Below are 23242 nucleotides of genomic sequence, written 5' to 3' on the forward strand. Positions count from 1 at the left end.
TTTATTATCAAAAGGTGATAAATGATAAAGGTAATAAATTAATAGAAAAACAAAGTTAATTTAAAATACATTTGTAACTAAAAAGTTAATAATGTCTCACTTTCAAATGATTTGAAAGTGGACTTACTATCCAAAATTAAATTAAGGCTAAACTGGCAACACTAAGGAATGAATTTAGGGATTTTTCCCCTGCCAACAGAACAGATTAAGTTCTTCAAGTGACACAAGTTTCTGTCTTTCCACTTGATAAGAGGCTCCCATTTGTATTGTCGTGGTTCACCCTGCAAATAAAAGAGAACAGTACATTTCGAATACCCGTTTGATTTGTGTCACTGCTGATATCATCTGGAGTGACTCATTTTTTTCCTCAATCAGATACATTATGGTTAATGGAACATCTTGTGCACCGAAAAAAAGGGATGTTCTACATTTCATGTCTGCCTGAGAACCCACAGATTAAAGTGCTTCCTCTACTATTTGTTTTCTGAATAGATGTGGGACTGTCATTTAAACTAATTCATCATTTTCTGTAGTCTCATCTAGAAAATAATGAGGCCAAAGACTAGACATGCTGGATTGCTTCCGTTTGCTAAAAAAATTAGAAGATAATACTTGTCTTAGTCAGTATGGGATGCTATACCATAAATACCATAGATTGAGTGGCTCAAATCACACAAATCTATTTCTCACAGTTCTGGAGGCTGGAAGACTGAGATCAAGGCACTGGAAGACTCAGTGTCTGGTAAGAAATCTCTTTCTGGGTCGTAGATAGCCATCTTTTCACTAAGTCTTTGTGTCTGGTAAGAAATCTCTTTCTGGGTCCTAGATAGCCATCTTTTCACTAAGTCTTTGCATGGTAGAAAGATAGAGATAGCTCTCTAGAAACTTTTATAAGGACACTAATCCCATTCATGAGAGCTTCACCCGCATTATCTAATTACCTCCCAAAGACCTTAACTCCCAATACAATAGTATACATTGGAGATTAGGATTTTAACATGAATTTTGAGTGAATACAAACATTCCATCTATTGCAATACCTATATTTTTTTTCATCCTGATGAACAATATCATATGAAATAGGGTCAAAGGTGTTAGCACGCTAAGCAAGCCAACTTTTAGAGATGTAAATTGTCATTCCTTAAAACTTTGTATAAATTTTGCAACATTTAACAGATACACAACCACAGTACTTGCTTATTTCCATAAAAGGTGACATGTGTAAAGACCATGGACACCCATTCATTTTTTGGTGATACCATGGTGTAACCATTAACCACATTTATAATTCAGAGCACAGGGCCTTGTAGCCAGCACAAGCAGTGTTCATATAGAGCCATTGCATTGAGGGTATGACTTTTGAGATATTTTGATGAACGTTACCTAAGCAGGACCCCTGGAAGATGATGTTTCCCTGGTGTTTTTTTCAATGGTCCAGTTTCTGAAACTATAAAGCTCTAGGATCTCCATCCACATTAGGTCCTTAAGGATGACCAATTTAAGGATCATAGCCCAGGCAGTCAAGTTCCTGAAGAAGAATATATAGTTCATATTGTTATTTGGTGACATAGTTGTCACGTGACTTAGAATACTTATATAATTTGGTCAGTCAGATTTATTCTTATAGGAAACTTACATGGGAAACCAAATTATTATCATAAACTTTACATATCATAGAATAAGAGAGAATTTTAATTGGCTTTCATTTGTTAGGGAAGAAGAAATTTTTCTCTACCCTTCTAAGTTCTTCCGGCTGATATAGGAATTAAACTGACATGAGACAGATTAACAGGAGAAAGTCAAACAGAAGTTGAATAATATATATATATATGGGAGAGACAAAGAAAAGCTGAGTAACTGGCCAAAATGGCCAAAAACCTCACCTAAAACACCATCTTCAGCTAAAGACAAAAGAGGATGTTGGGGGTAGTGGTTTGGGGCTTCAAAGGGGAGCAAGACAGTTCTCATGGAGATAGAAAACTAAGTATTTTGTAAACAGATATTTGCTGGGCCATGCAGAAACAATTTTACACAGAGTTGACTCTGCTCTCTCTGGTGAAAGCTCTATTCTGGGAACAGTCACTTTATCTAAGTTCTTTAGGCAGCTAAGAACTAAAAAGAAAAACTTCCTGAGTCTTTTGGGCCTTGATTGTTTTCAGCTCAAAATAATCGACATTCCAAAGAGACATTTTGGTGTGTCAAATTTTGCTCCCCTACACATCTCTAATAACATTACGTTTGGATATCTGGATACGTTCACAGACACACATATCACTTGCCAAGAGGTCTGAGCCCACTCATCCTTTTGTAAGTACAACTTCATCCCTGGATGATGCTAGATAAACATTGCCAAATATCACTTCACTGAATCCCCACTTTTCTTTGTTCTCATGTTACCATTCCCTTTATTTAGATAGTTTTAAATACTTGTTAATACCATTGACTAGTCTGACATTATGTTCTTTTGTTCCAGTTTCTGAATTGGCAGATACTTTGGTTTTTTTCAGAATGACATCACATATGTCTTGTCTGTAAAGATTAATGATTAAATCAGCACTCTGAGTGCTTCTGTGTACTATCCACTCATAATTCACAAGGTCAATAAAATTATTGCAATTTTCTGGTTAGTGTAGAGCACTGGTATTCTTCTTATAGAATAAACATCATTTATATTACCCATAGTTCAATAATTTGAATGACAAAATATTCTCCATCATACTGATGCTTTATAAATTATAATTTGCACATTTTTAGATTTCCTTGTGTGGCACATAAAAGCATGATTTTACCAGTTTCTTGTCATTTACTATCAAGATAATTTTTTGTTAATATCTAACCTGTGCCAAGTGCTGTACTAGGCACAAATCTTATCTTGAAGAACCTCATTCTCCTAAAGGAGGACACAAGGTAAACAGATAATCATCATAAATTACGTTATATACAGAGCTTAGAGCAAATACAGGGTACTATGTGTTAACTGAAAAAAAAAAAAAAGCACAATGTAAGAGCTATGAGTTGAATTTTATTTGTTGTCTTACTGAGGACTCTAGTTTGGGAGACAGTCTCGCAGATAAATCTTGAGGAACTGCTCCAAAGAGGTAGGAGGAATGGCCGGTATATATGATTTTGGCTAGGGAATACATGCAGTCAAGCATACATCTCAATAAAAGGTTACTGCTAGTTGCAAGGATCAGATAGCTCAGTTAATGATTTTAATGCTTTTCTATGTATGGGAAGATGCAAGAATCTAAGTTTGTTGATTTTTTTTCGCTGAAGTATCTCCAACTATCTAAGGGGCCTGTTTTTCTAAAGCACAGAGTACGTTATTCTGTTTTTGTCCTGAGTTTCTTTCAGGGTGTACTGTCAGTCAGTGAATGCAGTGGCTAATGACTTGATCCTTGTAGAACTAGATGGTGGGCAACAGTCTTTGTTTTACAATCCCCCCACTTTTGGTCATTAATTCAACCAAGCTTTGGGAAGCATTTCTTGACCAATTTGTTCCACAGTGGTAGGAAGGCTTTTTCCTAGGTCAGGAAAAGTTTTCAATAGGCCACTCAGTGTGCTGTTATTGGTCTGTCCTGTTATTGTTAGCCATAAAAGCCTCTGGACCACCTGTCTTACTAGTCTGTTATGCTCTAGGAAATGATTCTCTCTGTGGCCTCTTCCCAAATGCGGAGTTACACTATTACAATCATTTTAATCTCGTATAAAACTGTATATTTAGTCAATGATTTCCAGTTCCTTAGTCATCATTATTTTTGTCAGAGGCTCAGTTATATACTGGGTAATAAAAGAAAGAACAATCTTATAGAATAGGCAGAATTTAAGTAATACAGCTAGTGGCATTAATAAAGCCATAAGTAAGAAATTAAGCCAAGAACTTCCATTAGGTGCAGCCCAGTATATCCCCCGTCATCTGACCCAGTCTCTTCCATACCAGTTGCTACCTTTAAGGGCCATGATATACTGGCATTTTTCATAAGGCACTCAGCCCAGTTTCCTAGTGTCATTATGCTGATTACTCTTATTCAGTTGTTCCCAGTATAAGGGGAGTTTTAAACGTAAGTGACTGAAGCCTGCTATTACCCATATAAATCTATCCTGTAACTGAGGAAGGGTCCCTCCTAATAAATGAGGCAGTTATGGGTTTTGACTGAAATTTAGCCAGTTGCTCTGATTGAGCTTAACTGACTTTTAAAGAAAATTCATCCTTATGGCCATAATCAGAGCAAGTATGATTATTGGCCAAGTGAGGGGACCCACCTAGTAGTATCAATAATGGCTCAGACAGAAGTATAACTTCTTTTTTTTAGAATAAATTTCCTAAGGGTCATCCAATCAGAACGTAGGAGAGGGGAAATTCACCAAGGTAACCAGAAGTACTAGACATAGGTAATTGACCATAAACCCAAGAATTTGATTGATTTTTAAACTCTTTACAGGATTGTGTACATGATAGAAAAACATTTGATTTATCTGCAGAAGGTCTAAGAAATCAAGAAAATGCTATAAATAATCATATGGGTCAGGTTCAGCATCTTGGGATAGCTGTCTACTTCTGATGTCATCTTCTTGTCCTGATGTGATTTTTCCTCTGTTTGAGCATTGTTTTTAAGTGAGTTTGAGGTGGTCCTCTCTGTAGACCAGGCTGATTCAGGGGCCTTTTTTAAGTGAGAAATATGAATCCAAAAATCAATTCCCTTCAGTTTTGCTATATATGAACTGGTTAAGAAGACCTGATAAGGGTCCTTCCATCTAGGTAGGAAAATGTCCTTTAAATGATGTATTTCCAGTATGCATAACCTCCTGGTTACAGGTCATGGAGTATCTGATCTTTGTCCAAAGACAGATTATTGTGATAAGCTTCGGAAACAAGCGTAGAGTATCCTTTTAATGATTCAATTAAACCTTACAATAATGCAACGTAGTAACAAGGAACCATCTTGGAAGTGAGTCTTATGCAGTAAATACAGAATCCCAAATAATATTAATGATACTAGAACTTAATATCCACTTAAACATATTTTTATTTCTAAAGTTACCCTCATTTCTACAAAATATAGCCAAATTTTCTACCAAAATATAGCTTAATTTGCTTGCAAAATGAATCTTGTTTCAGTAAATATGGCCTGATTATTTATATAAGTAGTTGATCACATATGTTATTTTAAATTGCCTTTACTGGAGCTTTTCATAAGGAATCTCAGGTTGAACTTTTAAAAGGCTTCTCAAGGACAGAAAAGCCATGCCAAGGAATGGCCATTGGATTCTGCCTGCAATACCTACAGATTTGGATGGATTCCTCTCTTCTCGAGGTCTGCAAAATATGTTGGGGTTCCTGCACCTGCCAGGAAGTGTCTTTCCTTACGTAGCTGATAAGGCTTCTGGGAACCCTGTGAGCAAAGTACCAGGTTGATTTTCCAAGGGGCTTTATGGCTCCACAAAGTCCATCTTAGTTCTTTAAAACTGTCTGGTCATATTTGATTCTATACATATTCTCAAATATGACATTGTAGTCAAACTCATGCTAATATAATCAGTGTTTGCAAATTCTGGAGGGATCAGGTAGAGAGAAAAGGTAAATGTTTCAATTCTGTTTACAAAGGTATAATTTATCAAGTTGCTGTAAGTCATAATTAGCTTAAAGAGAAAGGTTTCCTTATATCTGGGGAAAAAAAGATTAAAGCCAGTAATATTTCAGACAAAAAGCAATAAAAATTATTATTCAGCCATATGTAACTAATTATTGTTGACCTATATCTTCTGTTAACAGTTTCATGAAACCATCAGATTTTCCATTAGAATTCTTTGATTTATTATCCAGTTCATTCTTAGGACCTGAAAGTTATCAGAAACTTATACTTGTCAAAAAGTGGTTTCTGGGGCTTCTCTGGTGGCGCAGTGGTTGAGAGTCTGCCTGCCGATGCAGGGGACACGGGTTCGTGCCCCGGTCCGGGAAGATCCCACATGCCGCGGAGCGGCTGGGCCCGTGAGCCATGGCCGCTGAGCCTGCGCGTCCGGAGCCTGTGCTCTGCAACGGGAGAGACCACAACAGTGAGAGGCCCGCGTACCGCAAAAAAAAAAAAAAAAAGTGGTTTCTGTGAATCTTCTAGAAGATGAAGCATTTTTGCAAAAGCATCAGGGTAAAACAATAACTATAAGTGACGAGACTTAACATGGCATGGTTGAATATCTGATTACAATGCAATTGCCAAAGAAATTTGGTTATTTCTGTGACATACAACCTCTTAAAATAATAACTAGAATTATGACTGATAACATTATACCAGGGCATATCCAAATTTTAGAAATTTCAAATAGTTTCTAGAACATTCATATTAACATTTATCCATATAATATAACCTAAGAAGGTTTATTACCACTCATTTGACAATGCTTTCCATCTAATTTAACATGCCAAATGAGGCTACTTAATATCTCTCTTTGAGATGTTTCAGGGGCCCTGAAACATCCCAGAGTTAGATAGAGGTCAGAAGAACTTTATTTAGAATTTGATTTGGGAAGTTAGTCAAAGATATCAAAAGGTTTTAAAACACTTGGTCAAATAGGATTATAGATCACTGTGAAACAATACTTATTCACTTAAAATGACAATAAAATATTTCAAAGGCAAATACAGGAAGTTATAACATTACTTAAACAGTGAAGAAATTTACAATCTGTTATCAAAAGCAGATAAAGAAGTCTTGTCCTCTTAACAGAGAGAAAACCAAATTCTACTTTTGTACCACCTTACCTTTAATATTAAAATTTATTTAGTCAAATTTATTCTAAATTAGCCAGTCCTGACCACACATTAAACTCTTTTCCCATCGTCTCCTTTCCACAAACCTTCTATAACTTCCTTTTTCACCTTCAGATTGTCTCTTTTTGTCATTTTAGCCTCTTTTTAGGACAAAATTTCTTTCTTTTCACTTTACAAAATGCATTTCCATTCCTTATACCTACTTTATTCCTTGCATACAAAGATGTTTTACTTTTTAATTTTTAGTGGTTTTAATTAAATGTTTTAATTAGAAATATTAAGCTCTAAAAGCTTAATATTAAGCTTTTAGAAATATTAGAAATATTAAGCCCTAGTGAAAACTAAGAAGTAAGCAATTATAAACTGTCTTTTACATTAGCATTCTGTAGAATGACAAACTTATAAATACTATTCATAATTTCAAAAACATGTACTTTCTTATAGAAAATGTCTCAGTGTGGTACCAAACATATTTATTAATAGTCATAAATAACTTTAGTTTCTTTGTAAGAGCCTATGCTCAGTAATTAATGTTTCAGTATCTTATTTTATTTGGGAATCTAGATATTCAATAAACTTCCATCATTTAACTTAATTTAGAAAAACTCTAGTTTCAGGTTACCAAAAGTCTGGAGGAACTATTTTTAAGTAGACGCACCATAAAACGTAATTATTCTTAAAGAGTTCACCTAAAAGCTCTTACTCCATTTATGTCTATTTAATTCACTTGTTCCCAACAATTAGATTACCCATGAAAACTTCATGAGACATTGGACCAAGCCAGCCACCATCCCCCAATTTTTTGCTAACAAATTTTGTAATAGAGATAACGTGAACTTATTTGAGTTTTAGTAAACCTACGTACAATAAAAGTACTATACTTACTGTTGATGACTCTAAAGACATGTCTATATGAATTAAACCAACAAACTTAAACTAACTTTAATACCAAATATTAATTTAATACTGAATAATTCCCAGATCACATGAACCTGAAATTCATTTGGGTTAGTTTCTGTTATGTTTCTGAGAATTTATACAAGCACTTATTTTCTCTTAAGTTATTAAATAGAACTCATTTACAATTAATTTTGGCAATACCACCCAAAGGTAGAAACATATATTTATAATATATTGATACATACACAGACATACATACATCCAGATAGACACAAAGAGAGATCTCATAGTTTCCATTTTTAAAACTTAGTTATGAATCAGGTATTACAATATAAAACTCACTAGTTTATGAGTAACAATTAGAATAAGTTAAATTTACATGTTGAAGTTTAAAAGGCCTCTTTTCCCTTTTTTGTTTTAACTTAATCTCAGGGAATTGGAGATGATCTAGGTCAGAGTTCAATGACCTGTACAACATTTACATCTCAAAGGCACAGTGAGGGAAATGCAAGCCTCCTAGAAGGACTTTTGTTCCCTTAGGGTCGGAATTTTGAGAAGATGTTTTATCAAGCTGGCTTTCTTTAACTGCATACACAAAAGCCAATTTTGGAATGCTAAAAGAGCTCCATCATGGCCATTTCAAGGCAAAATATTCTTAGTTCCCAATAAACTGAGCACTTGCAAGAATAAGCTCCATATGTATTGTGTTAGTTTGTGATTGGCTATCTGACTTACCTCTGTCTTGTTCAGAAGTCTTTATTCCTCATTTTAAAGTTGGTTTGTCAGGATAAAATTAGTATTGAAAACTGTGTGGTAGGCAGTTGTGCTGTTTGTGAGCTTAACTCCTGTACGTATTACCCTCGAATTGAGTTATTTCAGCAATTTTATGTCTCAGTTTCTGGTTTCTCCCTCTGGCAGTCTAAAACCATCATGGGTGCTCGGAACAATGGATGGCAAATCCTTATGTGTGCATGCATCCCTAGACGAGAGAGTTTTTTTAAATTAATGAGTGGCTTTCCCTATAAGAGTGCTGCGTGGTATGAGGACTTGCCTCCACCACTCCCATAAATTTCTCAGTTGCTTGAGAAAGCTGTACCGACTGGGAAGAGCCGTGGCCCTTATCTTTGGAGCTGAAAGCTCTCATATGGTATCTTCAATTTATTCCAACTAACCCTGTTTAAAATAGCCAGTTCTAACAAAGGCATCAGATCAGCCTCCTACCTAATAACCCAGTCCAAACCTCCTCATTGTCTTTCAACTGAGCAAAATCTTGTCAGTGTCTTTCAACTGGGAAATCCAGATACCTCTTCTTGAACTTAAGTCCAAGGGAAACCTTGGCCTTATATCAAGGAGTTTAGCAACCACTGAATAAAGCCCAGGATTGTCAGCCAAGATGGGAGATCCGAGACCAGGAGAGACTCACCCAATTCATCTGGATTCACCAAGGAGGTGGATGGGCCTAAGGAGCCCTTGTTGGTACCAAGGATCCAGATCTTTGTAGAGTTCACGTGAAGGAGAGCAGTCTGCTCTGTGTCCTTCATGGTTGTCAAAACTGTTGACTGAAAAAAAAAAAAAATAAACCACACACACAATAAGAGCTATGAGTTGAGTTTTATTTAGGGTCTTACTGAGGAATATAACCCAGGAGACTGACTCTCAGATAGCCCTGAGGAACTGCTCCAAAGAGATAAGAAGTGGCCAGATATATGTGGTTTGGGCTAGGGAAAACAGGCAGTCAAACACACATCTCAATAAAAGGTTACTGCTTGTCATGAAGATTAGATATCTCCATTAATAATTTTAGTGTTTTTCTGTGAATGGAAAGATGCAGGAATCTGAGTTCATTTTTACTTTTCTGAGAGAACTCTAATTATCTAAGGGACCTGTCTTTCCAGAGCACAGAATGCCTTATCCGGTATTTTGTCCTGAATAATTAGAGGTTTAGGTTTTATTTTAATAGGTAAAATTGCAATTTGAATAAACCCATCTTTGCTGGAGAAATATCTGGCAGTTTCTTTGTTTCAGGTCACCATTTGTCTGTAAATACCGATGATGTAGGCTCTCTCAGGATCTGTTTCCATCAACAGCTTTGTCTTCTTGCTATGAATGACATTTGCTTGCTTGTTCACAATTCTCATAACTACATATTTTTATTGGGTATTGTAGATGATAGTATATATTGACTCTGAAGTATGTTATTTTATTGGAATAATGTTGATTTTTAACTTGGCAGGCAGTTTTATTATTTGTTGACTACATTGTCTTTGCAGATATTTGGTTTAACATTTTATTACAGTGAGTCTGTCCTAGTTCAACACTTAGTTTAGGGCTAATCTTTAGTCTTGTGAAGGTCTTTACTACAAAGACATGGCATTTTCTGGCATTTGAATATGTTTACCAAACCACTCTACTTTGGAGATACCCAAACTGCGACCGTCTCATCTGTGATAGGCAAGAAATACAGCCTTTATTAAGCACTGCAGATCTTTCAGCTTTTGCTTTCTGATTGGCTCCTCAAAGTTTGTCTCACAATTGTAGAGTTTAGGAATCAGTCATGGATTTGAGGGGAATTTGTTCAGGGTTTTCTCTCTCCTTTGCTTCTTTCAGAATTATTTTCCTTAAGTTATATCTTCTCTGGCAACTCCCCGTTTCCATTCTGCACACATCAAGCCTTTAAGAATGTCGTTTCTGACTGAGTTTCATCCTCCCCGTGTTGCCCAGATTGGGGAGTGTCCTTAGGGCAAAACTGGAGGACTGCAACTCTCAATTTCTCCATTCATGCTGCTCCCTTCCTTTAGGTTAAAAACTCATTTAGCTTTTGACTGTTTTGGACTTTCTATAACTCCTTTAACTAGTGGTTCTTTCTGTTTTGCTCAAATTTTATAAATTATTATTGGGAGGGTTAATTGAAGACAAACTACTCTAGTATTAACTGATTTTCAACTAAAAAAAAGCTGAAGGAATTTTTATTGGAGTTGCATTAGATATAGAAATACATTTGTGGAGAATTGATATCTTTCCTAACGAGGCTTTCTATTTGTCAATATTGTGAATGCAACTGCACTGATTTACTTATGCTTCAATGTTTTGTAAATTTTTTTTAATACTTTTATGTTTTGTTACCTCTAATTTTTGTTATTTATAACAAAAGTTTGTTACATATAACAAGAACTACATGTTAAGTATGATATGAATAGGTATGTATTTCTATTTATTTAACTTTCTTGGAATTCTTTGTGCTTCATGAATCTCAAGATTTATGTATTTCATCGATTTTGAAGAATTCTCACTTACTATAATTTTATATGGAATCTCCCCTATTTTTTCTGTTTGCTGCCTCTGGAATTCTGATTAGGTATTTGTCAGTTTTTGTAACATAATACTCTAGATATGTTTTATATTTTCAATCTCTTTTCCTCTCTGTGGTGTATATGCTCAGTATTATTATTTCATTTATCTTTAATTCACCAATTTTGTCCTCAGCTTAGCTAATCTGCTGTTTTACATTTTAATAAGGTTTAAATTAAAATCATCCTGTTAGTTCCTTTGTTTTTTTCAGATTTGTTTTGATAACCCCTGGTGCCTCTCTCATATTTTACTTTACCTTGAAATTATTTAAATATGTTCCTGATAATTGACTTTAATATCACATAATTCCAATTTCTGTAGTCTGTGGTGTTAAGATTATGCCTTTTGCACATTTTTAATCTTGGGACCCTGATTCCTCTTTCTTTTTTTTCTACTGTGAGTTCATGGTCAAAATAATTTCATCTATATTGATTCTTCAAGTCCTTCATAAAATGTAAAGGATGTGCATTCTTTTAGAAAGTATATATTTCATTTTGCCACAATAAAACAGTTTGGAGCACTTTAAAATAAGTTATGATTTTCATTGGTGTTTTTGAATTTTTAGACTATGTACTTTCTGCAAAAAACTTTGAATTTGTAGATTATGTATTTTCTACTAACAGTGAGGTCAGGGCAGGCACTCATTTTGCTCTCTTCCTTTTCTAGGCCTTTTTGTTTGTTTACTTGTTTGTTTGTTTTGTTTTCAAGCTGACTCTTTCTTTAAGTGCATAGTCTCAGTCTTCCCAGCTTCTTAGAGCAGGTCTCCAATTCAACTTCTTGCCATTCAGGTGTCCTGGACTTTGTTTCCTATACACAACACAGCCACCAAAACCTCTAGATCAGGTACAGCCACATCTTCCTACATATATATTCTTTTAGTTCAATTTCAGCCTCTGAAATTTACTCCATATTTTTTTCTGCATCATAAATGCATTTAAAAACTTTTTGCCAGAATTATTTGGCATTTTGTGTTGAGGAGTTTTTAAAAGTATTTCCTCTGACATTTTTCCATAAACCTAAATCCATAATTCAATTTTGCTTTAGCAATTTGGTTTAGCAGGGTTGCATGGGAAGAAATTTTGCTAGTCTCTAGGGATTCCAATGAAACGACATTCATTTTCTTCTTTCTGAGGAGCCTATATTCCAACTATGAAAACTAACATGTAAAAATTATAGTTATTATAATGAATGGTATACTTTAGTTGAAATAATGAAATAAGAATCTATTAAACAGTAATATATGGCTGTACGTGGCTTAATTACAAATACAGTAACATAGATAAATAATATACTCATTCAAAGAATTAAGTTGTTGTAAGTAGGATTATTAAGAAAAACTATTTACAGTAGAAATGATTCAATTTGCATTGAAGCGGAGGAGAAAGGACATTAAACTCTGTAACAAGAAAATTCATTGTGGTTGAAATTGATCTGGCGTATTTAGGGAGGGGAACAGGAAGAGCCTAAATGGAAAACATACTTTATAGAGTACTGAAAGCTAAGTGTTGTCTATTGTAAAGGGTTTTAAAAGTTAGGCAAAATATATATTTTATATGAAGGATATTGGGTGCCATGCAATAAGAAATAAATCAATTTTAGGAAGATTAGCTTGGAGGTACACAAATGTAATAAAATGACAAAAAGAGCAGGTACAGGACCTCCAGAAACTAAGTTTTACTTTAGTTGAGACAGGAAGGGATGAGTTAATATCCATCATTGTAGATAACAATCATGGTTGTATTAGGAGAGAAGAAAATGAGTTCAGAGACATTCAATTTGGAGAGATGCTTATCACACAAATGCAGGCATAACATAGACAGTTCATACCATAATTGTGTTCATGGTTATATGACTAGAGGGACATTGAATTTGGACAAATTATATTTTCTTTATTTAATTGAAATATATACTTTAGATATAAATAGGATCACTTTTAGAAACATATTAAAATTTGATTAAATTACTTAAATGATAGTTTAATTTGTTTTCAAGTTTTCAGTGCCCAACAAGAACATTTTATTGTTTTTTTCTAAATTGGTGAGAAATTGGTCATGAAATATACTTTAAAGAAAAACAGAAATTATGTAAATAAAACAATTTTTGAAAATGTTTATCACTCACTGGATATCAAGAAAATCATATGAAATACTAAAAATAATAAATACAACCAAGGAATTAACAATTTAGCCTTGAAGTTGCTTCTTTAGTTTCTCTTTTTTGTTCATTAATTTATTCATCCATGTCAAATTTATATTTAGCTTGAAATATTAGGGTCAGAGATGAACAGATCTGTGAAAGATAAAATAAAATGGTCTTTTCATAAATTTTATTTTAACGTATTCTATTTATATTGTTCAGATTTTCAGATTTGGATTCATCATAACATATTTTAAGACTAATATAGGTTCAAAAGGTTGTAACAGGAAAACATAAGCATAAACACTGTAAACTGATTTAGGTATGTTATGATAATAAAATGGTGAAGTAAACAAATATATCTTTTCCCTCACAGCATGTATAATGTAATGAGGGATACAGATGATTAGATAATAATGACTTGGTATAATGAATATTATGGTGGGTGAAAATCGGGATGTTATAAAAGCACATAGGAGAGACCTGAGTTACTCATATTTGCAGAGTAATTGCATTTGTGTCAATATTCCTCAATTACAATACTTAATAGACAGAACTTGCACATAGTAAATACTTTTCAAGTCTTTTTAACTTAACGTCTAATGTGATTTAGTGGGCAAAATATTTTGATTTTTGGTAATCTTTGGAGGGAAATTAGACGTGGACTCTACTTTTTTTTTGATTATATATTCCCTTTATGTCCAGTAAAGTAATTGTGTTCTTCGTGTGCCTCACATTTCATACCCTGAATGTTGACTTTTTCTTTTCATATTTTATGTTATAAGTAGAAGGAAGACATATCTATTGATTTTTCTTGAACTATAGCACTAAATGCAGCACAGATGTGGACAAAATGTTTCAGTAGCTCTCTAAGAAGTAAGCAGATTTTTCTGTGTACACCATTCAACCAAATGAATTACAGATAAGTTGGACCGAAGCTTTTTGGTTTGATGTAGTTCCACTTATTACTTTTTTGCTCTTATCTTTTGTGCTTTTGGTGTCATACCCCCCAAATTGTTGGGAGTAATAAAGACCAGGATACACTTTCAGTTCTACCACTTAACAGCTATTTGACCTTCTATAAGTTCTAATTATCTAAGCTTTTTACAACTCATGTCCTTAAATATCGATTGGGATAACAAGGGTCCTTACTTCAAGGAGTAGTGAGAATTGGGAGAATTAAATGAAATAATGCCTGTAAAAAGACTGTGCACGTGAGAAAACCTTAATGAATGTTACCTTGGCTAATATTATCTTTAAAATACGACCTACATCTTCAACTGCTTCACTCACTTTTTCATTGTCTTCCTGCAAGCCAAAAGTTTTAGTAGATACTTGAACTCAAGTTTATAAAAATAAAATGTGTATGTATATATGCATCTATAGGTTTATAGATGTGTATCTATATACACATGTGATACATGTACATATGCTTCCTCGGGAGACTCATAACCAAGGGACCTTTGACAATGATATTCTTTTTCTTGGGATGTGATACAGTCTTGGTGGTGTTATCAATAACTAGGTCTATTTGATAAAAGTGAATTGCAGAGATAAAGAGTAAGATTATGCATGTAGTACACAAATTGTTGAAGATAAAACGAAAATCTCCATTTCCTGGAAGAAAATAGCATTTGTAATAAAGAAAGTACATATGATGCTATTTCTTTAAAAGATAACAATAGTAATAACAGTGATTATAAGAATAAGCATTTCCATTTATTTACCATTTATTCTGTGCACAGGCATTCTTTAAGGGCTTTTCCAGCAATTGTGCTTTAATTCTTACAACAACCTATATTTTATTCCCATTTTCCATATGAGTTAAGAAACAATATTCAAAGTTGATAGTTTAGCTCCCAAAAGTGGATTGAAGCCAATATGGTGGGCTGTCACTCAAGTACCTAATTTTATTTAATAATTAAAAGTTATTTTACCTTTGAAGCTGTCCAGCATGGAAATATTTTTTTCCTAAAGTCATTTGTTAAGCATTTTTCCTCACTATTCAACGCACATTATAAAAAAATAGACTTCTCTGAGTCTGTCTTCATTGTAATACTTAATAGATACATAGCCGAGAAAGTCATTGAAACTCTGAGCCTCAGTATTTTTCAAATTTTAAAATGGGTTTAAGTTTTACAAGTTACTGTGAAGAATTAAAAATAACAAGTACAAAGTGGGTGGCCCATGATATGAGAGAAATTCACTAAATAGCTAATTATTATTACTGTAACACAGTAGAATTTATTAAAGTAGGCTTTAGTGTTTGGTTTATTCTTCTGTGTATGTGTATGCCAAAAATTTCTATTGCAGGGTTTGCAAATTTAGCATACACGGTGGCCACAAGGCCCCAAATGCATGTTAATTCAAAGCCATCTGCTGCTGCCCTCTTCTCTACAGAAATTTTAACTTTTCCCTACCTTCTTCTGGACATATTCTTACAGCTTGAGAGCTAATTGGTATTTAAAGAGCCCCTAATAGTTGTTTTGGTTGTTCATTTTCGTACATAGGAAACTTACAGCTTCTGTGTACAAAACATTTCTCCAGGACTGCTTATTTTATTTTATTATTTTATTTTATTTTAGCCCTGAAAAAAAACATTTTATTAAAAGTACATCAGCTTTACCTGATATTTAAAATACTATTGGTATAATACAAGGAGAAAGATGGTTGCTAAATTTAATACAATCGACTTCTGGCTATATCTCTTTACCACTCTCTACTGCACATAGAATAAATTTAAAACCTAAACAGTACTCTGCCTGATCTGCCCACTACTTACTGCACAGTCTAATATTGCACTGATACTCTCCTCACTCCAGCTGTACTGGCTCTCATTTAGTTCCTTAAAACAAAACCTTTCCTAACCTCAAGTCCTTTGCAAATATAGTTCTCTTAGTGCAATGCTCTTTGCTTTGCCAAGACTGTTTTTTTCTGTAGGACTGCATATTTTGAAAAGAGCTTCCTGAGCCCTACTCCTAGGGGTTCTTATAGTATGTCTGGGGTGGGGTCCAGGAATCTGTTTTGCCAATCCCATTTAACATTGTCGGCTGAAAAAAATGCACAGTCTGAGAGCTGTGAATTAAGTTTTATTGGGGGCAAAATGAGGATTATAGCCTGGGAGACAGCATATCAGATGGCTCTGAGAAATGGCTCTGAAGAGATAGGGGGGAAGGTCAGTGTCCTATATGATTTTAGTGAAGGGGGGGTACACACAGTCAAGCACACATTGTGGCAGACGCTGTCTGCTAGTCACGAGGAGCAGACGTCACCATGAAGGATTTTAGTGCTTTTCTGGATATGAGGAGATACAAGAATTGGGCTCATAAATTCTTCTCCTGACAGTATCTAACTATCTGAACGCCTTTTCTGCCAGTTTTTCCCAGAGCACAGAGTGCCTCATTCCCGATCTCCACCTTGAACTCCTTTCGGAGGGTGTTGAAGGACAGCAGCTGCAGTGGCTAGTGACTTAATCCTGGTAGAACCAGATGGCAAGTGCCATCTGGGATGGGATTTGTTACATCACCTCATCCTGACAACAGATCAACAGGTGAACTCAGGGTGAGCCATTGAGGTTCAGAAAGCTGTACACATTCCCCAGGGTCATGCAGAATCAAAATCTGAACCAATGTTTCTTGGAATTCTGAAACTTTCACTCAAAGTTAAAGAGGCTAAGTGACTTGTCCCAGGTCACCAGGTGAAGTCTGACCTAGAAATCCAGTGTTCATTCTCCCAGTCTAGTGCTCTTTTGACACTCACATAACATGTGTCCTGTAGAGAAGAGCAGATTTTAACTACATAGAGAATATTACAGATTAAACAGAGACAACTGAACTTAATGTACGTCTAATCTTCTCAACTTAGTTTGCCACCTGATTTTTCAAATAAAAACAGGCTATCGGCTTTTTAGCTAATTATATTTTTTCCAAAAGTTTAACTTAACTCTGGAAGGTATTTTCCTTTCTGTAACACTATCATGTTAAAGCTTTTTAGAAATTATTTTCAAGTGCACACTTACTTCCTGATGGAAAAGGAGTTCCTATATCCCTTGAATTGTTCCATATCATTGTCATTCTCAAGTCAATGGCTTTAAATACTGTCTTCCCCTAGTTTCTTTCTTCTGTTCTTCTATAATCTGTGTAGTTCCTTCACTTTAATTTCTTTCTCTCTCCCTCCCTCCTTACTCCTTCTCTCCGTCCTTTTTCCTTCTTTTCTTATTTCCTTTGTTTAGTAAATATTAATTGAAGTGTTATTAAGTAGATGTCAGGGACAAGACCACATGTTTGATAAAAAGAAACAAACCTACCTGCCTGCCAGGAGCTCATCTCTCAACATTGCATCCTCTGTCCTAGCCCTAGTAGATCCTAAATAGTTTATGTGAATAAAAGTTATATATGAGAATAGAAGATGTAGCATTACTTTGTTTTAATACTTAGGTATAGAAGGAAAGAGTTTGGGCTTCCCTGGTGGCGCAGTGGTTGAGAGTCCGCCTGCCGATGCAGGGGACACGTGTTCGTGCCCCAGTCCGGGAAGATCCCACGTGCCCTGGAGCGGCTGGGCCCGTGAGCCATGGCCGCTGAGTCTGCGCGTCCGGAGCCTGTGCTCCGCAAAAAATACTTGCTACCACCTAATTTTAATGTTGAAGACATTTCTCTTCAAAAAAAAAAATGTTTACATTTAAAAAGAAAAACAGTTAAATTTTACTTTGTCAGGGGAAAAAAAAGTGATCTTTTGGGTAAGTGAAAAATCCATGTACAGTCCTGAAATTTGCTCTGTTTTCTATTTTTGACCACTGCCTTCACCAAGATTTTACAAGGAGTAAAGACTAATTATCGAAATTTGTTCCTTTAAAAATCCATTCCCTACTTGCGAAATGCACTAAAACAGTCAAAAGGTAGGTAATGGGGGGGGGAAGGACAAGAAGCAGCAAGGAAGAAAATCCACGTGTTAGCTCTTCTGTCTCAGGGAACAGGAGCTTTGACAACACCCCAAGTTATCAATATTCATACATGACAAGCTGAAACCCATGAAGCTGGGACACATTCCTTCAGTAATGCATCTGTGGGGATGTGAAAAGGATTGGAAAAGACTGAAAGCTAGAAAAGCCATTGCTTTTCTAAAGTGTCCAAATGAGTCTTTCTATGGTGCCCTAGTTTTATGAGCTCTGCCTTCAGTCTTAGGTCTATTATTTTTTTGTTTGTCCTTACGATTTGGAAACATGATGAGAGCTTACAGTGAGAGATGAATTGACTCAGGGAATTTATGCTTTGGTTCCAAGGAAGAAAATATAATTTTCAATCTGATAGCATATATATTTTATATTCCTTATAGTAGATAGATACAAATAGAACTACAGAAAGAGAGAAAGAGGAGAAAAAGGGAGAGAGAAGAGAAAGAAAAAGCAAGCAGGCAGGCAAGCAAGCAAGCAAGAAAGGAAGGAAGGAAGGAAGAAAAGGAAGGAAGGAAGAAAAAAATGGAAAGAAAGGAGGGAGGGAGGAATGAGAAGGAGAAAGAGAAGGAGAGAAAGAGAGAAAGAAGGTAAGAGGGAGAGAGATTAATTCATTGAGAACATATTGATGAAATAAATATATCAGTAACTGCAGAAAGAACAAGTCAGCAATAATTTCTATATTCTGAGACTGAATACAGAAATAATGAATTAGGCTCTTTCCTCAACCAGAAAAAGGAAACTTTTTGCACATTTATTCTGCAGCAAGAAAACAAGGAACAAGAGGAGAGGAGGAGAGATACTCATATAGAGATGTATGGCTCACAAAGTGCCAATCATTCCTATTTCACAACCCCAGGCATCCTCCTGGGAGAGTTTTCCTGAGAACTTATTTTTAAAGTATCTTGAGAAAGTTAGAAATGAATTTTGTAGATGTAGTTTCCCAGTCAGTGTTTTTCAGTGTAAGAAATAATTAAGAGGAAAATGTTTCATGTTTTGGTTGGGTTTGATTTGGTTTTACCTTTTATTCTGGGTCTACAGAAAACAGTTCCATTTAGGGAATCTGGAAAAGAAAGGTTTTTCAAAATATATGTTTACTAAGATTTTTTTATAGATTTAATTGTGTGCAAATGTCAAAGTGTATGTTGTGAAACTACAAGTTGGGAGTTAGGTCTTTAAAAGTGTATTAAATATGCAGTTTAGGGCTTTAAATTTCACTTAAAAATATGCTTATTGAGAAAATGTTCCTTTAATTCGTCTATGCCTTTGATCTAATATTCATTAAGTATGAGAGGCATTCTGCTAGGCATGGGATATAAAGCTATGAGCAAAGCATATATGATTCTGGCAAGTTGAATATTATATTTAATGGGATAAATGGAGTATAAACAAGTAAGTACACAATATAACACTTTAAGTGGAAAAAGGCACTATGAATAAAAATAAGTAAATGTTATGAGAGGGAATTAAGGAGTTATTTAATTTATTTGGAAAAACAGGGAGGAGCTTACTTAAAAAGTGTTATATTGCAAAGGGGAAGGAGCAGAGACCAAAAATGAATGTACAAAAATGAATATCTAGCCCGTATCTTGTTCTGAATGCGATAAAAAAAATTTATTGATTATTTACACAGATTAATACCTGTATTTTACCAGCATGTACAAATTCTTTAAAATGGCAGGAGTGTAATAAGTCTAAAGGATTGAGTACAATATATACAATTTGTAGAAAACCTCCTATGTACTGAATAATGCACACTGGAAAGGCATAAGAACACCAAAAAGAGATGCAATTTTTAGTGTCTACTGTGACACATGCTCTATACAGTTGTCTAAAGACATGCATCCAGTCTGAGCCTATTTCTCACAAGAACTCAATATGGAAGATATCACTACCTTAGGCCATTCAACTTTTCCATGATCATACAGCTAGTATGAGAAAGCAGCAAGATAAAAACAAAGAATTATGTGGTTACACGGCCACACGCTTTTCCTTCATTATTTTACTGAGATTTTAAACACACTAGAAGAGTTTGAATAATGTGGGAAAACAGGAAAAGTAAGATCTTAAATTTGCATCATGATTAGCCTGATTTCTGGATATAAATAATGTTAATGATCCAAATCAAACACATTCAACTAACACACTTAACCCTTATGAAGAGAACTTGTAGTTAGTTTTAATGAGATATTTTCAACAATTTTCTTGAGCAGACCATAAGGATAAAAATCAAACATGTTTTAATAATATTTTCCCTCTCAGTAGGTACTTGTTCTTTCAATGTTGATGAAACCCTAGGATTTAAATCCATTGATTGACAATTTAAAGTTTCTTGTTTTTCTCTCATTTTTATTTCACTTTCTATTTAGGCTTCCTGCAGCATTAGTGCTCTGTGAAACTAAGAGTGAATGAATGAACAATCGTCATTCATGCACTCTAATTCTACTCTAGATATTTGATGATAAAACCATTTTTACTTCCCGTTGTTGGATATCATTTCAAAACTATAACCAAGGGCTTCCCTGGTGGCGCAGTGGTTGAGAGTCCCCCTGCCGATGCAGGGAACACGGGTTCGTGCCCCGGTCCGAGAAGACCCCACATGCCGCGGAGCGGCTGGGCCCGTGAGCCATGGCCGCTGAGCCTGCGCGTCCGGAGCCTGTGCTCCACAGCGGGAGAGGCCACAACAGCGAGAGGCCCGCGTACTGCAAAAAAAAAAAAAAAAAAAAAGAAAGGAAAAGAAAAACAAAACTATAACCAACCCAATTACAGTCACATTCAGCTTCCAAGTACACTAGTGAGATGCCATGCAATGTCTTCAGAAGGTATTTCATGTAGTTTTCCAGTTCAAATCAAGTGTATCCATCGTTAATGTTGTACAATGATGAATGAAAACATATATACATAATTTAAATATACATAATACTTAAATATATGAATATTATATGTGTATATATCTTTTCAATTATGGTGGGTTTTTTTTAATATCACAGTTAAATAACTGGGAAGGACCTAAGAACGTGATAGTGAAGCTTTCAAACCTAAGGTAACTTGATTGCAGGACACATAAACACAAACGCCTTTGCATTTATACAGATTCCTTTTGTTTTCTATTCTTAGAACCTCAACCTACTGGCTCACTCGCATCCAGTCTTTTCTCTACTGCAATGAGAATGGGCTCCTGGGCAGTTTTTCAGAAGAGACGCACTCGTGCACGTGTCCCAACGACCAGGTGGTCTGCACGGCCTTCCTGCCCTGCACGGTGGGCGACGCGTCCGCCTGCCTCACCTGCGCCCCTGACAACCGCACCCGCTGCGGCGCCTGCAACACGGGCTACATGCTCAGCCAGGGGCTCTGCAAGCCCGAGGTCGCCGAGTCCACCGATCATTACATCGGCTTCGAGACCGACCTGCAAGATCTCGAGATGAAGTACCTGTTGCAGAAAACGGACAGGCGACTAGAGGTCCATGCCATCTTCATCAGCAACGACATGCGCCTGAACAGCTGGTTCGACCCCTCCTGGCGGAAGCGGATGCTCCTCACTTTGAAGAGCAACAAGTACAAGTCGAGCCTGGTCCACATGATCCTGGGTCTCTCTTTACAGATTTGCTTAACTAAAAACAGCACCCTGGAGCCGGTGTTGGCCGTTTACGTCAATCCCTTCGGAGGCAGCCACTCTGAGAGCTGGTTTATGCCTGTGGATGAAAACAGCTTCCCCGACTGGGAGCGGACTAAGCTGGACCTCCCCCTGCAGTGTTACAACTGGTCGCTGACTCTGGGGAACAAGTGGAAGACATTTTTTGAGACAGTGCACATCTACCTGAGGAGTCGCATCAAGTCAAATGGCCCCAACGGCAACGAGAGCATTTACTACGAACCTCTGGAGTTCATCGACCCTTCCCGGAACCTGGGTTATATGAAAATCAATAACATTCAAGTGTTTGGCTACAGCATGCACTTTGACCCGGAAGCAATTCGGGACCTGATTCTGCAGCTGGACTACCCCTATACTCAGGGATCCCAGGACTCAGCACTTTTGCAACTTCTAGAGATAAGAGACCGTGTAAATAAACTCTCCCCCCCCGGTCAGCGTCGTCTAGATCTTTTCTCTTGCTTGCTTCGTCATAGACTCAAGCTGTCTACAAGTGAGGTGGTGAGGATCCAATCTGCTCTGCAGGCGTTTAATGCCAAATTGCCAAACACAGTGGATTATGACACGACCAAATTATGTAGTTAACCATAAATGTCAAGCACAACCCAAAATCTTGAAGGAGTTTTTACAGTGCTTTTGTGGAACGGTTTATGTTTGGAAGAGTAAATTTAAGTTGTCTTTTCAATATCTGTCTTATATCAGTCAATAACATTGGATGGCAATTTACACACATGAACTTGCTGACAATGAATATATTATACTGCAGTTTTGGTTTCTGAATGAAATAAATACTGACGCCAGTCTAGAAGACATTCTACTTTTTACAATAAATTTCATTTGTAATTTTATATGTTCTGTGGCAATGCTTTTGTGCATTACGTCCTCTAGAGGGAACATAAAAAGATACCAATAAAATTTTGTAGCTGAACAGTTATTAAAAAGAAGTGCTGTGGGATTCCTTTTTTCCATGAAATGAGTTCTATTTTGATATAGCTTGTTAGAACCTGGGGAAGATTCCCCAAGATATTTTAATTGAAACACTTGAAGGTCCCTTTCAACAGACTGTAGGGAAAACTCAACTAGGTAGAATGCTTAGCATCCAGTTGTATTTTTATGGTTAACAGCATAAGGGCAGTGCTTTATTATCTATACTTGTAAACCATTCCTAGAGACACCATCATTATTAAAATAAACAGATAAACTTATTTCGCAGCTGAATATCAGAACATTTTGGCAAACATACAGAAAAGTCAGTGCTTATAAGCACATCGTGGAGAAAGTAAACCCTTAATTTCCTTAGCAACTTGCTTTGTCATTCTCTTTCTGCGTTCTAACAACCAACACTCAGCATACTCCGCACAATCATTTTCATTTCAAGTGCTGAAAACCTAGTTATTCCAACACTGTACCAATGTCAATAAGGTAACACTTCTAGAATTCACGAATTGTAGTGTGTTGGTGTAAAATAAATGATCAAGTAACTAACTCAAGTGTA

General features: G+C 35.8%; 1 protein-coding gene across 1 annotated transcript in view; it reads left to right on the forward strand.

Moving 5' to 3' along the window:
- BRINP3 (BMP/retinoic acid inducible neural specific 3) overlaps nucleotides 1-22691 on the forward strand; it is a 412691-nt gene extending 390000 nt beyond the window's left edge. The window contains exon 8 of the mRNA XM_024738208.1: nucleotides 21216-22691. Within this exon, the coding sequence (XP_024593976.1) occupies nucleotides 21216-22332 (1117 nt within the window). The 3' untranslated portion in view covers nucleotides 22333-22691. The remainder of the gene's footprint in view (nucleotides 1-21215) is intronic.
- Nucleotides 22692-23242: the final 551 nt, after the last annotated feature.

This window comes from Neophocaena asiaeorientalis, unplaced genomic scaffold (genome assembly GCF_003031525.2).
Source record: "Neophocaena asiaeorientalis asiaeorientalis breed wild unplaced genomic scaffold, Neophocaena_asiaeorientalis_V1.1 scaffold25, whole genome shotgun sequence".
Classification (NCBI taxonomy): Eukaryota; Metazoa; Chordata; class Mammalia; order Artiodactyla; family Phocoenidae; genus Neophocaena; species Neophocaena asiaeorientalis.